This window comes from Delphinapterus leucas, chromosome 14 (genome assembly GCF_059928025.1).
Source record: "Delphinapterus leucas isolate spDelLeu-1000000601 "Yukka" chromosome 14, BTC_Dleu_Yukka2, whole genome shotgun sequence".
Classification (NCBI taxonomy): domain Eukaryota; kingdom Metazoa; phylum Chordata; class Mammalia; order Artiodactyla; family Monodontidae; genus Delphinapterus; species Delphinapterus leucas.
In genome coordinates this window covers 3,238,396-3,256,812 of record NC_143142.1, presented here as the reverse complement: position 1 = coordinate 3,256,812, position 18,417 = coordinate 3,238,396, and the positions used below count along the sequence as shown (strand labels likewise).

The 18,417-nt window shown below is 47.1% G+C and overlaps 1 protein-coding gene across 6 annotated transcripts in view; it reads left to right on the top strand.

The window, feature by feature from the left end:
- GLT1D1 (glycosyltransferase 1 domain containing 1) overlaps positions 1-18,417 on the top strand; it is a 148,421-nt gene that overhangs the window by 80,752 nt on the left and 49,252 nt on the right. For 2 of the 6 annotated variants that reach the window (XM_089894347.1, XM_022598181.2), the window contains one exon: positions 8,452-9,334. The exons of the other annotated variants lie outside the window; for them this stretch is intronic. In XM_089894347.1, the coding sequence (XP_089750473.1) occupies positions 8,452-8,613 (162 nt within the window). In that variant the 3' untranslated portion in view covers positions 8,614-9,334. Of the gene's footprint in view, positions 1-8,451; positions 9,335-18,417 lie in introns of those variants that run through there. 6 annotated transcript variants of the gene reach the window in all.

Sequence of the window (18,417 nt, the reverse complement as noted above, 5' to 3'; positions counted from 1 at the left end):
GCCGTCCCATCCATCCCCTCTGCAAAACCCCTCTGTGTCTTCCTGTGGCCGTAGAGAAAAGACACCTCCCGACTCGGCTTCCGGGGCTTCACGCCTCTCTTCCTCTGCTCCCTGCCCACCCCTGGTTCTTCCCGCAGCCGGGCCGCCGGGAGCATCCTTCCCCCTCGGCTTCACTGTCTCTTTCTTGAGAGGCTTTCCCCGTCACCCTCCCCCATCTTCTCCATCCCCCCCCACCCCCGCCCTGTGCTGTTACTTCGTAACCCTCTGCGCAGTTCACACGCGCGCCCTTGCTTTTATCATACATGACCTCCCCACCCGAATGAATGAATGCCCCCCAGGTTGGTGGTCATGCTGGCTTACTCACGTGGCCCCTCGTGGTGGTCCTGGCACAAATGGGTGCTCCGCAACTATCAGGAGAGGTACTTACCCCAGGGCATTAAAGGGATCATCCTTCTTGGGTAGTAACCAAACACCTTTGGTTATTTTAGTTTGATGTGAATCTACACCGCATGCCACCCAGGTGTAGTTGAACTGCTTTCCTTTCCTGTTTTCTTTGCAAAGTAGCAGAGGACAGCCTCGGCCTCTGAACTCTGCCCGGACTCCCTCCCTGGACGGTTCTTCCCACGGCCTCGCTGAAGTCAGCATTCCTTGGGTGACACTGCCAGTTGATGTTATGCTCATGCCATCTCCCCCGAGTACGACCAGGACGACTTAATTGCAGATTTCCTTGCACATTTCTTCTGGGTTTTGCTCTTTCCCTCTGACTTTCTGCCGCTGGCAGCGTGCCCACCAGAGCCATCTCCCGGGTGCACCTCTTCTCTTCCAAGCCTTTCCTCACTTTCTTCCCTTTCCTTCCTGACATTCTCCTCTTGCCTGCCTCCGAACCAGCCAGGGGGGCATGAGCAATTTTCTGCCAGCTCGTGTATTGAAATGACGCTCTGGTCGGAATCTGGGAAGCAAGAGAGTGGGAGACACAGAGAATATTCACTATCCTTGCTTTTAGTTTAATCAGTAGTTCCCAAATCTCATGGATCTGTGCGGTAGCTTTGTAGGTTTGCTCCATCCTCCCGTGAAGCAGCCAGGCTTGGTGGAAAAGGACCTCGACTCTGGGGCTGCACTGTCTGAGTTTAATTCCCATTTCTGCCACTTACTGCTATGCTGCCTCGGGCAGGTTCCTGGACCTCTCTGTGCCCCTGTTTCTGTCTCTGTGAAAAGAGTCATAGTGATAACACAGAGTCCTCGTCCCTTTTCTGCAATTCCAAGATCCAAAAAGCACTTGAAGAACAGTTTTATTTTTAGTAAGTTGGGTGCCAAAACTCAGTTGGCAGCAAACTCATATCTGAGCTGATGTGAAGTTATTCGTGGCTTTGTTTATCCTGCTTGGTGGGACGATTCTTAAGTTTGATTTGGAAGTTCCGGTGTGTTGTTTATGGGGCGCTGCGTTAGACCCCTAGAGGGCATATGTTACTAAAAGGGAACGTAGACCATTTTATTAAAAACCCCAAATCCTGGATTCTGAAACATGACTGGTTGTTACCTGGGTATAAGCTCTTGCTAACTGTTGACTGTTGTTATAAATTCTGACCAGTTCTGGCGCCTGTGGGAGGCTCTTGGCCAGAGACCAGGTGTCACCGTTGAGAAGGTAGAGAACAGGTTGGCACCTCATCGAGGCTTTCTGCTTGACTCAGCCAGGGACTGAGAATTGAAAGACGGTTCGCTTTCTCACCAAGTGGTCCATGGTCGTTCGCTACCGCTACCTCTCACGGGCCACCCGAGAACAGTGGTCTAGATCCCAGGCCAGAGCCTCCAGGGCTCTGCCCCACCACTCCTGGGTATCGTTGGGTTTGGGGCCTGGCTGTGAGCGGGCTTGTTAGACGCGAGCTCAGGAATTGTCCTGTTAAAGGGCCTGAGCTTGCAGTGTGAGTGAACAGGACGCATAGCCAGACTCTGCAGCCGCCAGTCTCGGAAGGGACGGGTGGGAAGAGCCAGATCAGACTCCCAGCTGCCGCCATTCGACGGCCACGGGTCATGGTCAGGGGCCCGAGCCCCTGCCGCCTCCTCTGGCTCTGCATCGGGTGTGCAGTGTGCATGGGGATGATCCACCGGGAAGCTGCTTCTGCACCTACCCAGGTTGGCTTCTGCTCCCACATCTGCCCAAGGTTCTCACGCTGTTGTTGATATTCGTTTTAAAGTCAGCCGCTCTCTCTAACCATTACGTTGTCATGGGAACAAGCAGCCCTCCCCAAACTCAGTTATCGCTGCTGCAAGTTTAAAAGATAGGCTGACCATGGAGAACAGTATGGAGGTTCCTTGAAAAACTGAAAATAGAGTTGCCATGCGATCCAGCAGTCCCACCCCTGGGCGTATATCCAGAGAAAATGATAATTTGAAAAGATGCACCCAGTGTTCATAGCAGCACTATTCACGGTAGCCAGGACATGGAAACGGCCTAAATGTCCATCAACAGATGAATGGATAAAGAAGATGTGGTGTATACACACACACACACACACACACACACACACACACACACAGTGGAATATTACTCAGCCATAAAAAAGAATGAAGTAATGCCATTTGCAGCAACATGGATGGACCTAGAGACGATCATACTAAGTGAAGTAAGTCAGACAGAGAAAGACAAACACCATCTGATGTCACTTATATGTGGAATCTATAATACGACACAAAGGAACTTACTTACAACACAGAAACAGACTCACAGACATAGAAAACAAACTTATGGTTACCAGAGGGGAAGAGGGGGCATAAATTAGGAGTTTGGGATTAACAGATACACACCACTATGTACAAAATAGATAAACAACAAGGTCTTGCTGTATAACACAGGAAACTATATTCAATAGCTTGAAATAAGCCACAGTGGAAAAGAATATATATATATGAATCACTTTGCTGTACACCTGAAACTAACACAACATTGTAAATCAAGTCTACTTCAATTAAAGAAAAAAAGACTGGGAATTCCCTGACGGTCCAGTGGTTAGGGCTCCGTGCTGTCACTCTCGAGGGCCTGGGTTCAATTCCCTGGTCAGGGAACTAAAATCCCACAAGCCGTGCGGTGTGGTCAAAAAAAAAAAAAAATAGACTGAAGGTTTATGCTGAATAATTCCAAGGCTATTTGCACGTTCTTACAAGTGGTCCCCACTTTACCCAACGGCAGGAGTCATCGAGAGAACAGCTAACGGAATTATTATGTGGCCACGTGTACATATACATCATTGTGAACGATGGCATTTGGGTAAAGCTGAACACGACACCAGCGAATGCTGTTTTGTGTAAGAAAAACAAGACAGATGCGTGCATGTCACTTCTAGATGGATCTTGAAGTGTGATTCTCGCAACTTACAGTTGTCAGTGAGATGAATCTATTCTTTTTCTTATATATAAATTTATTTATTTATTTATTTTTGGCTGCGTTGGGTCTTCGTTGCTGTGTGCAGGCTTTCTCTAGTTGCGGTGAGCAGGGGCTGCTCTTCGTCACGGTGCCCGGGCACCATTGCAGTGGATTCTCTTGTCGTGGAGCATGGGCTCTAGGCACATGGGCTTCAGTAGTTGTGGCAGGCAGACTCAGTAGTTGTGGCTCATGGGCTCAGTAGTTGTGGCTTGTGGACTCTAGAGCGCAGGCTCAGTAGTTGCGGCGCACAGGCTTCGTTGCTCCGCGGCATGTGGGATCTTCCCGGACCAGGGATCGAACCCGTGTCCCCGGCATTGGCAGGCGGATTCTTAACCACTGCGCCACCAGGGAAGTCCAAGATGAATCTATTCTGTGGCCAAATAACTTGTGTAAAATAGGGTAGGCACAGTTGTCTGTCTTAGACTAGTGTTTTTCATAGTCTGACTCTCCAGAATCACCTTGGGGGGAACTGTTAGAAAGCACGCATGTGTCATGGACTGAATGTTTGTGCCTCCACGCACTCACCCCCAAATTCACGTGTTGAAATTCGAACCTCCCCTGTGATGGTATTAGGAAGCGGGGCCTCCGAGAGTCCATTAGGCCATGAAGGTGGAACCCTCACGAATGGCACTAGAGCGCTAATAAAAGGGACCCCACAAAGATCCCTTGTTTCTTCTGCCATGTGGGATTATAGTGAAAAGACAACCATCTCTGAACCAGGAAGCAGGTCCTCGCCAGACGCCGAATCTTCCAGCGCCTTGATCTTGGACTTCCAACGTCCAGAACTGTCCGCTGTTTATAAGCCACCCGCTGTCTGTGGTATTTTGTTATAGCAGCTCAGACAGACTAAGACACCATTCCTGGACCTCGCCCCTGACCTACCCAATCAGAGTCTTAAAGCGAAGTTTGAGGACCAGAGGCACAGACTAAACCTTAATTAACTCCAGGGTTCCGAGGAAAACCACAATCCACGATCGAAACGACAGCACATCTGTCAGTCTTCAGAAACCTCCTTGTCAACATCCCCCATCAGTGAGCTGTCGTATTCGAAGCATCTGGAGAAGCAGCTTCGGGGTTGTCTAATTGAACATATCTTCCGAGCCTGAAATCCAGAGTCTTTATGCAACTGACTTTCGCTTCTCCTGGAAGAATACGTATGTATCCCTTACAGAAGGTGGTCGGAATGCAATGCTCTTTCAAACCATGCCATGTTCAGTCTGCCAGCTCCCGTGTTCTCTCTGCATGAGACGTTTGTTTCTCGTTGAGGGGCTCCCCCCTGCCCCGTGGCTTTCAGCTGACATGGTTATGAGAAGGATCCCACCAGGGGTCTAAATATCCATCCTGTAAAAGTGACACTGCTTCTCACGCCCTGCATCTGGCTGGTACCTCGGGGCGACAAGGCAGGTCAAAAGGATTTAGTGAGAAAAAAATTTTTAATTGAAATATAGTTGATGGACAATATTATATTAGTCTCAGGTGTACAGCATAGTGATTCAATATTTTTATACATTATACTCTATTTAAAATTACTGTAAAATATTGGCAGTATTTCCTGTGCTGTATAATGTATCCTTGTAACTTATTTTATACATAATAGTTTGTACCTGCTTGTACTTATACCCCTATCTTGCCCCTCCCTCCTCCCCTCTCCCCACTGGTAACCGCTACTTTGGTCTCTGTAGCCATAAGTCTCTTTCTGTTTTGTTATATTCATTCTTTTGTTCTATTTTTTAGATTCCACCTATAAGTGATAACATACAGTATTTGTCTCTCTCTCTCTGCCTGACGTACTTCTCAGTGAGTTTTCTCCACCAGCAGGGACTACTCAGTAAGGAAGAAAACTCTGAAAACAGTCAACTGCTAATTGAATAATTATGAAAACAAACCATGGTGTTTTACATGATTTTTTTTTTTTTTTTTTTTTTTGCGTTACGCGGGCCTCTCACTGTTGTGGCCTCTCCCGTTGCGGAGCACAGGCTCCGGACGTGCAGGCTCAGCGGCCATGGCTCACGGGCCGAGACGCTCCGCGGCATGTGGGATCTTCCCGGACCGGGGCACGAACCCTCGTCCCCTGCATCGGCAGGCGGACTCTGAACCACTGTGCCACCAGGGAAGGCCCGATTTTTTTTTTTTTTTTTAACTTTATAAATCTGTAACTTAAGCCAGTGTTTGCATACCTGTGGTCCTGGGGTGGGTCTGGTCTGCACACACGTTTTGTTTAGTTTGCTGTTTACTTAAAATTTTGAATTAGTTGTTGGTATTTAGCATGGAGTGCTTTTACATAAATATGCCGAATTTCGACTTCTCTTGAAAAACACAGCAAACGTGGGAACAAGTGGAGGCCCCTACTCACTGCGGGCCTTCCCCGCCGGGAGCCGTTGGGCACTTGAGTTTCCAACTCTGATCTAGGGCAGTGCCTACATCTGTTTTTAAACTCTCTTAAGATGTGGAATCCCAATACTTGGTTTCTATTTTCTTTTGTTTTCGTGTGTGTACCCTTTAAGGCCTCATAACTTACCATCATGAGTAATTTTCCAGAATAGATCATTCAATCACGTGAATGATGAATCCTCCCCTCCCCCAGTCAAGACTTGGTGATCAGATCTGATGGGTGTCCTGGCGCGTCCTGCCGCTGACAGTGGTGTAAATCCTTTTGGGCTTTGGTTGGGATGATGATGAATTGGCATTCGTACTTGTTTCCTGGAAGTTTTGCTACAGCTCTTATGACATGGTCCTTTGGTCCACTGGATGAGTGTCTGGTCGCTGGTACGGGTGGTTGCTGGGCATCTCAGCCCAAGGGGTCATTCATCCTCCAGCAGGCTACCTCAGGCTCCTTTATGGGGTGGCCTCAGGCTCCAAGAGGGCGAGAGTGGGAGCTGTTAGACCTTTGGGAGCTTTGTTTGGAAGTCAAACTACATCACTTCTGACCTATTCTGTTGGTCAAAGCAAATTCCAGGGCCAGCCCAGATCCAGGAGATGGGGAAACAGACCTCCTTCCCCCTTTATTGGAGGAGTGGGTGAGCCCTATTTCGAAGAGACGTTCATGCAAGGATGGGGGACTGCGGCCACCATCTTGCACACAGTAAATGACAGTCTGTGTCAACGGGCTTTTCTCATTGTCCGCATGCGTGTGTTCAGAGTACTGCCTTAGTTGTCGCGGAGGAGCTGTTTTAGCCCAGAAGAAAATAATCCCAGGGCCTCAGGGAGTGACTATTACAATTCAAGAGTGAGATTTTTCCTTCCTTCTCTCTCTTTTCTTTCAGCCACCCAGCCAGGGTTTTATGCCAACGGCCAAGATGTTTCCCACTCCTTACCCAACTCTCTCTTGCTTTAAGTCAGAGTTCTTTGTTCAGTCTTCCATGCAGAGAGGAAAAAAAAAAGAAAGTGCTCTTTATCACATCCTATTCCTAGAAGCTCTCGTTCAGGATTCCGTTATAAAGCGGTCATATATTCTATAGAAATCATAAGCAGGGGGTTGGGTTTTAGCCAAAGTGTCTGCATCAGATAAATCAAAGATATGACCAGCATCATAAAATAATGTACCGAAGCTATAAGCCTCTCGAATAATTTTAATAAGAACGTTGTTCTCCTATGAGATGGGAATAAATGTTACATTTTTATTATAAAAACAACACCAATTTACCATAAAGTGTATATATACTACATAAAAATATAATTCCACTCTATCGTAATTATTGCTTTTTATACTGCTAGCTGTAAAAATCATCCAACGTTTAATTAACAATAATTTTGAGAATACGTGGACGTTCCTTGTAAATGGCGCAAAGCACTGTGTATTAATCTTAGGCACTGTTGACTTATTGGAATTTACACGGGTTGGGGAATCACAATAATAACGATAGTTAAGTCTGGGCTAGGCGCTGCCCTGAGTTCTTTGTATTAACTCATTGAATCCTGTCAACACGCTATAAAGCAGGTACTGTAATTATTCCTAATTTAAAGATGAAGAGACCGAGGCTCAGAGAGGTGACGAAACGCACCCAGCATCACTCCCGTGAAGGGTAGGGTGTGAATTTAAATGCAGGCCTCCTGGCTGGTGAGCCCTGCTTTGACTTATGTGCAAATATAATAAATAATGCGTGCTCCCCTCCTCGCTCTGAATACTCTTTAGCAATCAAATGAATTCTAGTTCTTTCCAATTATGAAGGGCTTTGATATTAGAAAGTGGCCACTTTTTCATTGCATCAGCGTCTGCAAGCGTCAATAAACATAGAGCAAAGCACAGTTCCTCCCTCTGAAGCAACAGAAGGAAAGTGTAGAAAATCCAGGCCGGTTAAATCCCCTCTCCCCTCCTTCACCCATGGAGTGAGTGAAGGAGCCTGGGAGTGGAGTCTGGGGAGTCTGGGGCAGGGCGGGGCTTACCCATCCAGTGCCCACTGCCCCTTTGGAGATGATCACTGTAGGGTTCAGAGAGGTTAACTAGCTTGCCCAAAGCCACACAGCTAAGTTATGTGTCGAAGAAGGATTTGAACCCAGATCTGAACCAGTGGAAGCCTGGCCCTTTCCACTCCACCAGGTGATGTTCACGATTTGAAGACACACTCCGTGCCCGGGAAAGATGAAAGGATCAACACAATGGAAAACAAACGTGGCAGGGGTAGTGTTGTCTAGAATAGAGGAGCTCAGATTCTGGAGTAAGACCTGACTTCATATCTCAGCTGATACAAAGGAGGGAAGAAACTGTGGATCTAACTGTGGAGTCACTGTAAGGACTCAGTTACTGTGAGAAACAGTAGCTTTGAGCAATCTAGGGAAGAAAGATGGGGAAGCATAATCGATGACTACAGTATTTTTCCACGATGTTCACCCTCGCACGTGTGTGTGTGTAATTTCTTACTCAGTCCCAATGTTTGCGTTAACGCGCATCCTTCCGGAAGGCCCTTTTCTCCAGAATACGGTAGGCGGGCAAAGGACGGACCAGGAGCAAAGGCAGACGCGGGCTTTGGGGTGCGTTTGCAACCCCCCTTCACCAGCTACTTACCTCTCTTTCTCCTCCACCCCCTTCTTTGCAGGAGTTTGTTCTGCTGGCAAAGAGACTGGGGGGCGATCCGGCGTTAGAAAAACAAATCGTGGCCAACGGAAGGGAGTATGTGAGAATGTACCATTCGTGGCAGGTGGAGAGAAACACCTATGGGCACCTGGTCAGGATGCTGGAGGGAAGCAGTGAGGACTAAGGGCGTGCCTGGTGCCGTGAGATGCTCAGCCCTGGGCAGACATGCAGGGACAGGGCTCTGGGCAGAGGGGCCATCCAGTCGAAATCAAGCCGGGTTCATTGGAACCGTAGATTTATTTGTCATAAGACGATTCATCCAGAACCTCTCTGTGCTTCCAGGTAACAGCCCAGATGTGTTTCCCGATCAGTCCTCATGGAGATGCAGTACTAATTGGGGCAGGGTAACTGGTTTTAAGGGGCATCAGGGAGAGAGTTTGATTAGCTGCTTTAGGACTTCTAGGGACAGTAGGGGCTTATTTGTAAGCCGTCACAGGGAAGGGTAGGCCCCTCTCCCCTGTCTTCTGATGACCTGTAACCCATCACCGTCTGTTCAAAGAGCAAAAGCAAAAATCAGACGTGTTGGCTGAGAGGGTTACTGGCAGTGATTATAATGTGGTACAGACCCTGAAGCCAATCTGGGGCCCTGACAGATGTGCGGCTGGGCCCCCAGGCTCTGCAGGTTTCCTTCTGTAAACACTGGAAACAGTGCTGTGCATGAGTTGACCTAATCAGTCATGTAACTGAAAGAGCGGGGAGTGCTCTAAAGAAGCAGGCCAACCCCTGCGCCCCCCACAGGCTCCACCCGCCTCCTGGTTGAATTTGGGTTGAAAACCAGTTGGAACAAAGCCCATTATCGCCCATGGCCTGGAAAATACTGGAGCCTGGCTCTTGGGGTTCAGCATCAGGGGTCATCAAGGATGAGTGTCGATCTGGTCACCAGCCTCCAGCCCATCGCAGAACCGGCACTCGGGTCCCCTTGACCTTATCCATCACGAGGCGAGTTTAACCAAGTGTCGTCACTGTAGGGACATCCTGGCTGCACCGGTGCTGCATTCCCCAAACCCTGTGCTTGTTTTCCTTGGGGGCGGCACCTGCCTCTGTTGGATCCTGAAATCCCTGCTTTCTCATGTACGTTCCATGACAACAGCTGGGGGCGAAATGCTCCGTTTCTCGTGTGAGGTGAGGAAACAACCTGGTCCAGAAGGAGGAGATGAAGGTGGCTCCGAGCCCGTCAGAAGAAGCGTTTCCTTAGTGTTTGTTTCAATACCTGCAGGCCCTGGAGTGGGGAGGAGGGATCCACATCACCTTTGCCTCAGGCTTCACGACATCTTGGACTCTTTTCTTTCCAACCATCCTATTTTTGTGAACGACCAAACCTATATCTTGTTTTTAAAAGAGTAAGCCTCAGACCGAACGTCTTAAACTCTAATGACTTGGGGATAAGAACAGCACGTCCCTTCCTGAGTCGTTCTGCGCCTCAATCTCAGAACAGGATCCCTTCCCAAAGGCAGTTACCTGGAACCCGAAGATGCTCCTAGCACCCAGGATTTGCTGTCCTGCTAACAATACCCCTCACAGTCCCCCCTTTTTTGGCATCTGAGGGTCACTAGGGTCGGGGCTCCCCTGTGGCCATAGCGAAGAGAGGGAGGGAGAAACAGAATCCAAACTCCAGGTGGACAGCTCCGTCTGAGTCTGGAATCAGCGATGCCAGCCTAAGGAAAGGCCGCGTGCGTGTTGTCCCGGGTACCAGCCATTGATGCTGCCGTTGATAAAATGCTGGTGGTCAGGAAGCTCCACTCTCATCCTGGTTGAATGACATGGTAGGTGCTTCGCTCCAGTGAGCCTCAGCATCGTTCATTCGTGTCTTTATAGAAACACTCACACATGCTGCATGCCCTTTGGGGAAGGGCGTGTTGGTTTTAAATGAATAAAGTGTCACCATCCGCTCTAGAGAAAGAGCCCCGGTGTGTTTCTTTTGTGAGCTTTGTCCTGCCAGAAACAGACCCTCCACAGCCTCTAGTCCCCACACTTCAAAAGAAGATACACTGGAGCATCTCATTAAGAGGGGTTTAAAGTGCAATTGCTGGGCTTCCCTGGTGGCGCAGCGGTTGAGAGTCTGCCTGCCGAGGCAGGGGACGTGGGTTCGTGCCCCGGTCCGGGAAGACCCCACATGCCGCGGAGCGGCTGGGCCCGTGAGCCATGGCCGCTGAGCCTGCGCGTCCGGAGCCTGTGCTCCGCAACGGGAGAGGCCACAACAGTGAGAGGCCCGCGTACCACAAAAAAATAAATAAATAAAATGCAATTGCTATTTTAATACCAAAGTATAGACGTAAACAAAACCCATGCTTTTCTATAAATGTTCTAGACGCTCTCAGTTTCATACTCAGTCAACTTTATGTTTAAACATTTTGTGTATAGTTTCCAATTTGCTAATGTACGTACAGGTGTGGAGGACTGCAACAATCCACTTCCAGATAGAACTAAGATACTATAACCTTCACACGTGGAGGGAAGATGCATTTCATATAGCATGGTGTCATCTAGCAAAGAGGCGGTGTTCACACCTGGCTTACAGCTTCTGCCGGAAAGACCCTCCTCACGCTTTCCCCACACTCTCACAGCGAAGTTAGATACAACAGCATCGTTTTGATCTGAAAGGTTTCCAAAAGCAGGCTCTCCGTGCACATGGGAACAGGCGGTCCAGCCTGATGCCTGGCGCAGCCAGCAGACCTAGAGTGTGCTGCTAGCTAGTCTCACCATCAGGTACGGATGGGAAGAGGGGATCGTTTGCACCCTCAGCACGCATTGTGGCTTCGCACTGTGGCTCCAAGGGTTCATCGCACTTCTGTGTCATCCTCGGTAACAATAGTTAGCACAGCTGCGTAAACTCTTGCCTTGAAGCTGCCTGGTACTTGACCTTGCAGTTCGTTTACTGCAGCCCTCATGAGATGCTGAAAGCTAGCTCTTGTCTTCTTCCTCCTTCCCTCCCTTTTTCACTTGGCTCTCCCCATGCCCCAGCCTCCCTTCCCCTTTCTGACCCAATCTCCCCCTTGGAGAGTCAGGGGACTGATGTGGAATGACACACAGGAAGTCCTCCCCACCCAGAGCCAACCCTCACCAGGGAGGCCACTTAGTAAAGCAGCAGTTCCCAGCCTCGGCTTTTAAAACTCCCGATGCTCGGGCTGCATCTCAGACCAATTACGTCAGAGTCTTGGGGTCGGAGGTACCCAGACCTAAAGCTTCCCTGATCCGACATGCAGCCACCATGCACCGCTACTGACTGGAAACCCCCCTCTTGAATACGGACCAGAATTTCATAGAAAAGAAGGACCATCAAAGAAAAAGTTGGATTGTGACTCTGTATTCAGAAATGAATCCCAGCATTAAGAAGATAGGTTACATTGGTCTCACGTTTACTAAGATTTATTTCTGCAGGTAAAATTGAAACTCGAAGCGCAGGGCCAAGAAATACTTCACACCAACAAGTAAACAAAACCAGCCACGGGGATTTCATCAGTATTCCCCAGAGCTTCTCTTCTTCCTTTGATGTTGAAGTTTTCTTTTGCAGCGTCTGCCCTGTCATCATGCTTACTTACGGTCACTCGTTATCTGGTTCCGTCCTGTCAGAGCCTCATTTGCCTGGGTTTCAAGTAATTCTCCAAAATCCTTTTCATCAATTTCAGGGAAATCCTGCCTTTTCTGCAAGGTTTGCGATTGTTACTTTTTACTTGATTTACATTGTGTTGGCATTTAAACACTTTGAACGTGGAACAGTCATTAAGAGGGGCCAGCTGGACACTGGATGGGGGGGTATTAATTAGGATTAACACCTGGGTACGGCTGACAGAAAATCCAGAACAACGGTGGCTGAAGCAGAAGATGAATACATCTTCTTCTTCTGTCAAGTAGAGAGATTAACAAAGCACAGATGGTGTTTCCCGGGGTCAGGGACTCAGACCCCTCCATCCTCAGTATGTGGCCGTCTCTACCTCATGGTGTAAGGTGGCTGCCCAAGCTCCACCACCATGCCTGAATTCCAGACTGAAGGAAGATGCAAGGCGGGAGCAAAGATTTATTTCCTCCCTTTCAGGACAATTCCTGTTTCTGAGTACATACCATGCCCACACCCAGTTGCAAGGGAAGCTTAGACTGCAGGCTTTTCTCTCAGCAGCCATGTGCCTAGTTAAAAACACAAGGGTCTATTAATAAAAGAGAAGGGGACGAAAGACCAAAGCAGACCATCCTAGAGCTATGGGACAGTTTCAAAAAGTGTAGTATGCATAATGAGAACACCAGAAGGAAAAGAAAGAGAAGGAAGCAGAAGAAATATTTGAAAACAGTAATGACTTGGGAGTTCTCAAGATCAATGTCAGACACCAAACCACAGATTCAGGAAACTCAGAGATCACCAAGCAGGGTAAATGCCAGAAAAATATACACCTAGGGTTATCATATTCAAACTACAGAAGGTCAACGATAAAGAAAATTCCTGAAAGAAGTCAGAGGTAACAAAACCCACTTCACTTAAAGAGGAAAAAGTATAAGGATTATATCTGACTTCTGTTATGGAACCATGCAGACAAGATGAGGTTGGAGTGAAATATTTAAAGTATTAAAAAAAAAAAAGAAAAGAGAGAGAGAAGGGGAGAATGCCTGTTTGGAACAGCTTGCAGTCAGTAGCCACTGTGAAAAACTGGTTTTAGATTCTGTAGTCGTTACAGCCATTCTACCTTTTACTAATCACTGAAAACCTTTTAATGCCAAGAAAAGTGCCTTCCACAAGGTTTTCATTAAGCCCTGAAGGCCATCCCAACACAGCCCACCTCTTTCTCCCCAAGATCCCATTTGTATACAAGCCCTCAGCCAGGGCCATGTATCCATTTTTACCCCAACCCCTGCAGCTCCTCAATTAAAAATTCAAGAGTCTAAGAGTACACAGGCTCCCATCTAAATCTCCTACAATGTTTCTCTGTGTTAGGCGAAACACAGCCCTGGAATACACGATAAAATGAAGTGTACTGACTCCAGCCACATAATTCTGGTCTTTGCACCGGGTGTTATTCTGGTTACCCTGAATGAATAAGCACAGCACTGCTCGTGTCAGAAGGTCTTGGGAAATACTGTAGAAATCGTTTCTGAAATGATCCATGAGCCAGAGTTTGACTGAAACAAAGCAAGAATTTGCATTGAAAAACAAGATGTTGGGACTTCCCTGGCGGTCCGGTGGTTAGGACTCTGCGCTTTCACTGCTGTGGCCCGCGTTCCAGCTCTGGCTGGGAACTAAGATCCTGCATGCCGCGTGGTGCAGCCAAATAAATAAATAAATACATTTTAATTTATAAAAATAAATGTATATATATTAAAAACACACACACACAAGATGTCATGAAGTTGCAACATGCATAGTGTTTCGGTTCAGTGTTTAGAACAAAAATTTTCCATGGTCAAAATTATCTGCAAAGACTCCCCACAAGTCTGGCATATTCGGTTGTGTATTTACAGCCCTGCCCATTAAGTCACAGGCACAGGCAAGTGTTAGAACCAGGGAGGGAGGTTGAAGAACGTCACCCTCTGAATGTCTAGTTATGAGACGGTTCTCATTTTATATAGAGAACTGAATCCCTAGAAGCACTCCCTGTTTCCCAGTGGGGTTTGTTCCATTCCCTTTTCATGTTATCCATCTAACCATTCATCCATTCATTCAGCCAGTATTTCTTTTTTTTTCCCCATTGAAGCATAGTTGATGTACAATATTATATAAGTTATAGGTGTACAGTAGAGTGATTCACAATTTTTAAAGGTTATCCTCCACTTATAGTTATTATAAAATATTGCCTATATTCCCTGTGCTGCACAATATATCCTCGTAGCTTATCTCATACCTAGTAGTTTGCACCTCTTCATCTCCTACCCCTATATTGCCCCTCCCCCTTCCCTCTCCCCACTGGTACCCACTAGTTTGTTCTCTTTATCTGTGAGTCTGCTTCTTTTTGTTACATGCACTAGGTTGTTGTATTTTTTAGAGTCCACATATAAGTGATATCGTACAGTATTTGTCTTTGTGTGACTTATTTCACTTAGCATAATGCCCTCCAAGTCCATCCATGTAGCTGCAAATGACAAAATTTCATCCTTTCTTACGGCTGAGTAGTATTCCGTCGTATACACGTACCACATCTTCTTTATCCATTCATCTGTGGGTGGTCACTCAGGTTGCTTCCATGGCTTTCGCCAGTATTTCTTGCAGTAGTTGAGGCAGGCACTGCTCCCTGGTGTAGACACAGCAGTGAACACTCTTTGCCCTCCTGGGGGGTTTCTTCCTAGTGGGCTTAACTGTTCCCACGGACATGGATGGATGCCTGCTACAAGCAGTCAGCGAGCGTGGAGCCAACCCTCAGGAAGGGGTCAGGATCAAAAGTCAGTGAGAACATGACCCACAGGGCAGTGACACCCCACAAGTTGGAATGAAAACAGCATCCAAGGCGCTACAGCTAATTTCTAAGAGAATTTTATTAGACTCTAAAGGAACTTCTGGTAAAAAAATGAATACAAAAAAAGGTGTGTGTGTGGCGGGGGGAATTTTAAAAATTAACTTCATCTTTATCTGTGGCCACAGTCTATTTTAAAGAGATTATTTTACAATGTACTTCTTTCTTCAAACTCATTAATAGTCCTTGAAAATCCAGGCTGAGAGAAGTATCTTCCCCCCAAATTACACAATTCTGCTAAGTTACAAAAGAAAAACAAAAAAATTAACATCATGATACCTTTCTCGGTAGAAGCCCTTGAACTCATTCTGCCATCTTCAGAAAGCCTCAGCTGTAAGGAGAGTCATGCTTCAAAGTGGAGTTTCTTCTTTAGCATCTAATATAAAAATATGTTAAGTATTTCCCCCAAATCAGAAAGGTGAATAACCAGACATTTGCAAGAAGCCAGAGAGTGAGGCACAAAGCAATAGTAGGAGACTAGCTTTCTGACTTGGTATTTGGTGCAAATTCCTCCATTTTAGAAATAGTTGGAAAAACAGCTCACAGAGTCTAAAGATCTGCTAGATTTCCGCTTGCTAAGATGGGTTTCCTCTCTGTTACCGAGTCTAACCTCATACCGCTCGCTGTACAACGGGTCAATAAATCAAGAGAGGAGGTGTAGGACAAGGAAAATCAACTTTATTCGAAAAGCCAGCAGATGGAGAAGACGGTGGACTAGTGTCCCAAAGAGCCATCTTCCCTGAGTTAGAATTCAGGTTTGTTTTACACTAAAAGGGGAGGGGTGTGGCTGGTTGCTGCACACTTCCTGGTGCTGGAATCCTTTGTTCTTGCATCTGTCCACCTAGGTCAGGTCACCATGTTCCTATAAACCTCCAACAAGACAAATGTTATTCTTGTTCTGCAACTTTTTATCTCTATATGGGTAGAAAAGTGTTATACCTTTAAAGGTCAGGGCCTTGAGAATGAGCTCTCCTGTATATTTCAGGCTCTAGGCAACATTCTTTTACAAAAAGTGCAGAGCCAGCACGGACTCAGCACAGGCAACAGAACACGGGGGTTAAAGCTAAAGGAATAGATCCAACATGAGTCAGGCTTGCTCTTCTCTGTTACATCCTATACTTTTCTATCCTGTCTCTTCCAATGTCTAAATGCATTTAGAGGCTCAGTGGGTATATAAACGATGAAAATACACAAAGTGCTTGAAAAAGCAGCTGCGTTTATGACTTAAAATGGTGTCATTACTCCAATTCTGTCAGTAATCACAAACATTAATTGGACCCTCTCTGTGTGCTGGGCACAGTGTGCCACGCAACTTCAGCCGAGCCCTGTGTTCCTGGAAAACAGCAAAAGTTAAGAAATGCTCCCACATGCTTATGTTCAGGGAAATGGTTTACTGCAAAGGACTTCCCTGCCCCACATGACTTAGATGAACTCAGGGATGCGCCCGTGTGTACCTCTCCTTCCCCAGGATCTGGTCCAGCCTCAGCCTGAGCCAGCAGACAGCCCATCCATCAAAGCCACCACCCGCAATAGGCTGGCCTCAGGACACAGCCTTCTGCCATCATCCCACTTCCCCACACCCGGCCCTCTCTCGCCTCGTGTACTCTCCCTAGAAAATAAAAACCCACTTAGCCTAAACACACGAGATGCTTTTGCAAATGTTATCGTCAGAGGGTCCTCTCTGTTGCGAGAAATCCTCAAGAATCCTTTCCAATAAAATTCCTCTTTACTAAGTCAGGATTTGCTTCTTATTTGGCAGTGCCTTATCTGCAGTATCTCAATCCTCGCACCAGCCCGGTGACTTAACAGGTGAGGAAACCGAGGCTATGAAACTGGTCCTGAGTCACGGGGCTGGAAAGGGATGGAGCCAGAAAGCATACTCAGCTGGGCTGCTTAGAGCATTTTCTCCTCTCTCTCTCTCTCTCCCCCCATCATTCTCCTCCACCCCCCCATTCTCTTTCTCTCTCTCTCATTCTCCCCCCTCTTCTCTCTCTCCCTCTCTTTCTCTCCCTGTGTCTCCCCCCTTTCTCTCCTTGTCTCTCTCTAGCACTACAAGTTGGAGATATGGACTATCTCCATATTCCACGCAGTTAGTTGTCAGCTAGACTCTAAGGAATCTGATTTGCACACGACTTAGACAAGTGTTCAACCCAAGTCAAAGGGAACTGAAAAGGAGCAGAATATGCGACCCCTAAATGTGTCACTTTGGCATACGCATTATTTTGAGCTAAAGTCAGTACCCAGATGGGCCTGCACAAACAAACGTTACTAACTAACATCTTCCATTCGTTTCCCCGTCTATTTACCTTCCCACAGTTCATTGCCCCTAGAATCTCAAAACCCTCTTCCTTTGTCTTGTCACTTCTCCACAAATATCTTGCCCTTTGTTTAAAGGGTATATAAGTCTCCAGGTCTGAGCACCTCTGTAGGGTTTTCATTTCATTTCTGTGAGCCTTTTCCTCCTGTTCATCTGTCTTTTTTCATTCAGATTTGCAGGATCCGAGCCACTGAACCAAAGGGGGAAGAGGAAAAAGCGTTTTCTTCCTCACTTAAGTTTTAATATCAGCGCGTTTATTTTGAATGAATTACATAGAAGAATCGTTCTTTGTTGATAAGTAGCACCGAGATGGAATCTTGATCAATAGGTCTTAAAACAAATAAGATTTTGTTGTTTTTAGAGTGTTTTTTCTAGTAGCCTGGAAACAGCTGTTCACCGGATAACCTCATAAGCTATGATACTGCCTCTATGCAAACTTCTTTTCTATTTTTTGGAGGTAGAATAATATACCAATATATTAACTAAGTATATTTTTTTTGCATGCGCACACACAGATGTGCGTTCATTCTTTATGAAAATTAGACCATTTTGAGCTTATTGCATTTGGGCGTGGAGATGGGCATTGCCTGACCAAATTCAGATGCGAAAGAGTCAAATTCTTGCTGTTGAGTTGCTAAGAAGCCTTTTGAATTTCAGGAGAGAGAAAACAGCCGTCTTGAAAACCAAGGCTTTTGAATTGCAAAGCAGGGGTTTTTGAGAGAGAGAGAAACGTTCTGCCGGTCAAAAGACAAGGTCTGGACAGTGTATCAGAAGCAAAGTCCCGAAGGACCTGAGGCATAGTGTCTGTGCTTTCATTATCAGATTGGAAAGAAAATAGCGGGGAAGTCAAGACTCCTGGGCCCGGGAAGTCGGCCCAGGCTAGGGCTTTGGGGGTTGCGGGGGAAGTGTTGGGAGAAAAGCCTGGAGCCTGGGTACGCGTGGAACAGGATGCACCTGCCCTCCTTCCCCGCCTCCGCCCCGCCTGGGGGTGAACTAAATGCAGGGACCTGGCAACCAGGGCACGAAGACCCCTCCCCTCGCGGAGCTTTGGCCGGTGGTGGGCCCCAGAGCTGCATCCTGCCCCGCGGTGGTCTCGGAGCTGGAGGGGAAGCCCCCTGTTCTAAAACACAGTGTATTCATGGAAAATTTGAGGTGTAGCAATGCAGCAAATCAGCTGCCA